General features: G+C 31.5%; 1 protein-coding gene across 1 annotated transcript; it reads right to left on the reverse strand.

Annotated features, from left to right (window-relative positions):
- Nucleotides 1-213: 213 nt before the first annotated feature.
- On the reverse strand, nucleotides 214-3,542 carry LOC110713781 (anthranilate N-benzoyltransferase protein 2-like). Its single transcript, XM_021892225.1, has 3 exons — nucleotides 2,912-3,542; nucleotides 988-1,418; nucleotides 214-943 (listed from the first exon to the last, which is right to left on the reverse strand). Exons 1-3 carry the CDS (start codon nucleotides 3,260-3,262, stop codon nucleotides 721-723), a joined length of 1,005 nt encoding a protein of 334 aa, XP_021747917.1. The 5' UTR covers nucleotides 3,263-3,542; the 3' UTR covers nucleotides 214-720.
- Between the last annotated feature and the right edge of the window lie 1,974 nt (nucleotides 3,543-5,516).

Consider the following 5,516-nt stretch of genomic DNA (forward strand, 5'->3'; position numbering starts at 1 on the left):
TCCGGCCTTAATTTCACAATTTAGGGGTTAAAATAATAACTTTTTGTAGAAAAAGGCAAGAGATTTCAAATGCATCAGCGTAACTAAGACATATTCCAATCAAAAATCTATCTCAATAGAGTTTGCAAAGCAAAAAAAAATTGTAAAAAATAATTAACATACTGCTTATGATAAAAATAAAAAAAAAAAAAAAAAAAAAAAAAAAAAAAAAAAAAAAAAAACTTGTAAGCATAACCCGAACAACTTGAAATGGAATACACAACTTTGATTGATGTTTCAATAAACAAGATTTAACACCATTTAACTTGTGCATATATAAAAGAAATCATACAAGAGCCTTCCAAGAATAAAAATTTACTTACACACGTTTGTAAAGTGCACCCATCACATATATATTTTACTCACTTTATATTACTTGGTCACTTTAAAATCTTAAAATGAGCCCCCCACACACACACAAGTGTGACACACGTTTGTAAAGTGTACCCATCACATATATATTTTACTCACTTTATATTACTTGGTCACTTTAAAATCTTAAAATGAGCCCCCACACACACACACAAGTGTGAGGAATAGCTCAAGTCGTTAGAGCTTCTCTTTCAATTTTAGGAGATTCTGGCTGGGATCGATTCTCACCCCCCACCTTTGTGGCTCTGAAAAAAAAAAAAAAACTTTTGGATGAACCTACATCCATAAAAGGTGTTATTCCAAGAATGGTCAATATTTGCTACTAATAATGTTGTAGAAGTACTCCTTAAAAGCCTCCTTATGAGTAGAGAAAAGCTTGAGGGTGACTGAAAAACTACCATCCCTATTTGAGCTTGGTGTAATGTAAGATTTGCCTTCATACTTGATTGCATTAATACGCGTAAATGTGGGTCCACCCCATCCAAAGTCACCTTCATATAAAGGCAAACTAGCCCAAGAGTTTATTGCAAAATTAGGACATGTAGATGTTTGTGACCCTCGAGCAATATCCATTACATTAGGACGTGATTCAAATAATCAATGGCTGATTTTATATATTCAATGTCATCAAATTTTTTGGTAGTCCCATTTCTTTCATTCTTGACCCTTAATGGTTTGTGACCCTCATGAATTTTACACGCGGTGTACCTTAATGGTTTGCACTTGATATCTCCTGCCTTTTCTAAACATGTTGCATATAAATGGATATTACCACAATAACCTTTTGGTAGTCCCATTTCTTTCATTCTTGACCGTCCGTTTACTACGATGTAAAGTTTCACGTCTTGATCATTTGCTAATCCACGCGCCATGCATACACTGCGCCACACATGCCCTGCTTGAACCTCAAATGTACTTAGCTTGTAATTTGTTACTTCTTGCTGAGATTTTACTTGTAATTTTAAGGTGTTAACTTGCTGAGATATAAATGGTACACTGGGTTGTTGCTACCACCTCACCTGATCATACAATGAATGTTATGGAAACAAAATTAAGAACGAAGTACACAAATTTTTTTTTTGAATATATATATATATATATATATATATATATATATATATATATATATATATATATATATATATATATATATACTTTATTTATATCTATATGACACGTACCTTAAAATTGTGTTAAGAAAATCATTAAAATAAAACATATTAGTATCTTGTAGTTATGTGACATGCTCCATATCTATCTATACTATATGTTAAAAGGCAATTCTAAAGAATTTTAGGTGTCACGTGGCACTCTTCTCAAGGCGTTCCGCCATTTCGAAAGAAGTTTAGGTGTCACATAATAACAATCTCCTCATTCAATGCGATTATTCCATGTCTAAAAACATGGTTCTTACAAAATTTGAACCCATGATTTCAAGTTTAAAACTCCAACGTGTTAGCCATAAAGCTATTACCATATTACATGTATTCAATAATTAAATATAAATGCAGATTTATGGAAATAATGTTGTAATTCGGGACATGCCCGGGCCTAACACTAATTGGTATATTACATGTTCCTTATATTTTTTTACAAATAAAAATAATTCAATTTTATATTTTTTTCATGTAGTACTTATTTAAGTCTTTCATCACTTTTAATAATGGGCACAAATTTCGATGGAGAAAATTTAACTATTAATATATTTAATTAGTATCTTGCTAACGAACGCTCCGAGGGCGTTGGATAAGCATTTAGCATTTTAGCATGACCAAATTACGGGTCGATCGGTGTAATTAATGTTAATTTTAATTCAATATTTCTATTTTTAGCTACCTTATCCAACGCCCCGAAACGTTCGTTATCTTTTGCCTTTTAATTATCACTAGTTTTCCTTTTATGTGATGATTGATTAATCATCTTTCTTTTTCACCATAGATTAATATATTTTAATTTTTTTGATTCCAATTTTATGGGAATAGGGGGTGTTGTAGTCTTTTTTAGTGAAATTTTTGTCATGTACTTATACTTATTTAAGTGTTTCACTTTAAATGGGCACGTATGTCAATGTTGAATTTTAACTATTACGAGTAATATTTTTAATTGTCGTTAGTTTTCCTTTTATGTAATTGTCGTTAGTTTTCCTTTTATGTGATGATTGATTAATCATTTTTCCTTTTTCATTGTAGATTAATATATTTTAATTATTTTAATTCCAATTTTATGGGAATAGGGGTGTTGTATTCTTTTTTAGTGAAATGTTTTTCATGTACATGTATATGAGTGTAAAACTTTGACCGATAATATCATTAATTATCAATCATTAAAAGTTATAACAATTAAATATTAATGACCTATTCGATCATTGAGAGAGTGACTAAAAGGGAAAGTGATATATCTAAATTGAAACTTTTAAACATAGAAAGTGATATATCTAATAAAAACGGAGAAAGTATAAGAAGTATATAATCACCTGATAAGCCCTTTGGAATTAAAGGGGGTAAGGATGGCTCATACTCGAGGTGCCGAAACTTAACTTGAGGCGGGTTGCATTGCAATCGATAAATAAGGCCCCCTTAGCATTGCAATCGATCTCGTACCTTCCGTTTTCATGGTTAAATTTTAACCTCCCTGCCATTGGGTAGAATGGCACTAGAGCTTTACTAAGAGCCTCCTTGAAAATGTTGGGATCAAAAGGTTTATTATTGTTGGGAGGATAGAATAAGAGAACATTAGTGTGTGAGTAAGGTGTGCGTATTATCATGTCGATCTTTGAGAGCCAAAGACTGCCTTTTGGAGTCACCTTAGCAGGGCACACCATGGTTGATTTCTTCACTTTGATGCTACTCATTTATTTTATTTTTTTTTGTTATGATTTTAAAGTGATGAATTTTTCTTAAGTTTACATCTTACATAAGGTTTGATCCAAAATGATTTTGATCAATAGGAAATTCTTAGGCTGAAAGATTTTGTTCTAATTTGAGTTTTTGGCTGGCTATTTGCTTCTCTATTGTAATCGTAGTAGTTAGTCATAGAGTGATAGAGACAGATTACCTTCACCACCTTGTCGTTAAGCTATTAGGAAGATATGGTGATCAAACCATAATCTTACCTGCCAATATGCTAAAATTTAATTAATTTATTTAATCAATTAATCGTGCACTAGTTTTCCCTGCCAATAAGCTAGTGTCGGTTAGATTTGACCCAATCAATGCAATACAAAAACTAAAATTTGATAATCCCTTAATTTTGTTTTTTAAACATTATATATACTTGACCAATACATTATTTTAGACAATTAAATCGAATTAAGTATAATAATATTAGGTAGGTAGGGGGTATTTAATTTTTTTTTTAAATTGTAAAAAAAATAAAAAAATAATAAAAAAAAAGATTAAATTCGTATTTGTATATGAAAGATTATCACTAAAAAGTTTTATGTTACCATTTGCTATTAGATTTAGAGAGGATTACCACATTGTTGTTTAGCTAATCACAAAGTTTCATACGTGGTTGGTCACGTCATGTGGTCAGGGTCGGTTACTCGGTCATGAGTTACTTGGTTAAGGGTTACTCGATCAGACTGGGGTTACTCAGTCTATTAAGGATTACTCGATTAGTCTAAGGTTACTTGTTCAATGGTTACCCAGTTGGTACATATAAGCCCGCCACACATTATGACCAGCCACACAGAAAACGCGTTATTAGCCTATTATTTAAAAATCCAGATGTTGGGAATACAATTATTGTTCCTACTTTCTATAAGTTTAGTATTGAGAGTACATAATACATACCTTTTCGATTTCCATCGTTTATAAAACATTATTTGGTACTTACACCAATTTTTAGGTTTCAACAAGCTTTAAATGTTTGTTAAGACTAAGGTAACTAAATCTTGAATTTTAAACCTTTACTATACTCACCTAGCCATAGGGTCTGTTCACATTTACTTAACTGAGCTGAACTGAACAGATTGGAACTGAAGTGAACTAAGTTGAACTAAATTTTTTATGAGAGAGGAAAATTAGGAGTTGAACTAAATTGAACTAATTATTGGAGCTGAACTAAACTAAACTGAACTGAAATTAAGTAAATGTGAACAGGCCCGTAATTTCACAATGCAATGGATGGTCTTTTTATTTTTATTTTTAAAAAGATAGTTTAAATTGGATTCGCTCTTACTTAATCTAATTAGTCTCTCTTAATTAATCAGGTTTCATTCTGTTGGACTTAATGATTTTGATGATGACACAACCTAATTTATTTACAAACTAATAAGAGTTGATTGTTTGAGTGTGTGATCAGTTGCAATGACTAGGAGAATTGAGTGTCTTGCGAAGATTCCATGAGGAACAAGAAAGCCAGGAACAAAGCAATCTAAAAGAGAAGAGTTCCCTTACAGGAACTGATGCTTCAGAAATGAAGACTTGAGAAGAGAAGTTTTCCCTCAAGGAACAGAAGCTTCAGAGTGGAAGCTTCCGCGGTGTTCAGCTGACTTGCACTGATAGACCTTTATTGTATTAGAATTAGGCGCTCATCGCCAAAGAAGAGAAGTTCCTTCCAAGGAACAGAAGCCTCGGAGCAGAAGCTTCAGCATAGAAACATGAAGACTAATATATTTTTATATTTTAGGATTTATGTAAGTATAAGGATATGATTAGATTCAAAATATCTGTGTGGAATTGGTCTAAAAAGATAATGTTGTGCAAGCTTGTTTTTAGGAAAACATTTATCTATTTTTAACAAAAAGGATTTTATTGTTATGAAAATATTGTGTGGATATCCATTATCCTCTTTGTATGTTTCCAAAATATTCTAGATCTAGGGTTTATTCTTATCTAAGAAAACCCTACTTATAATATTCTATGTATATATATACCCCTATCGTATGGATTAACATGAACAAATTAATTTTCTCTCATTCTCTCATCTTTCTCCCTTATTGCACAACACGTTATCAGCAACAAAGCTCTTACTGGCCGATTAAGATTATAAATCTACCCTCAAATTAGAAGTTGTTGATTCCTTCCATGAAAAAAAAGATGTAAACAACCATTTTTTATTACGAATTTGGAGATGCAAATATCCCACATGACCTAAAACAA

Source organism: Chenopodium quinoa, unplaced genomic scaffold (genome assembly GCF_001683475.1).
Source record: "Chenopodium quinoa cultivar QQ74 unplaced genomic scaffold, ASM168347v1, whole genome shotgun sequence".
Lineage (NCBI taxonomy): Eukaryota > Viridiplantae > Streptophyta > Magnoliopsida > Caryophyllales > Amaranthaceae > Chenopodium > Chenopodium quinoa.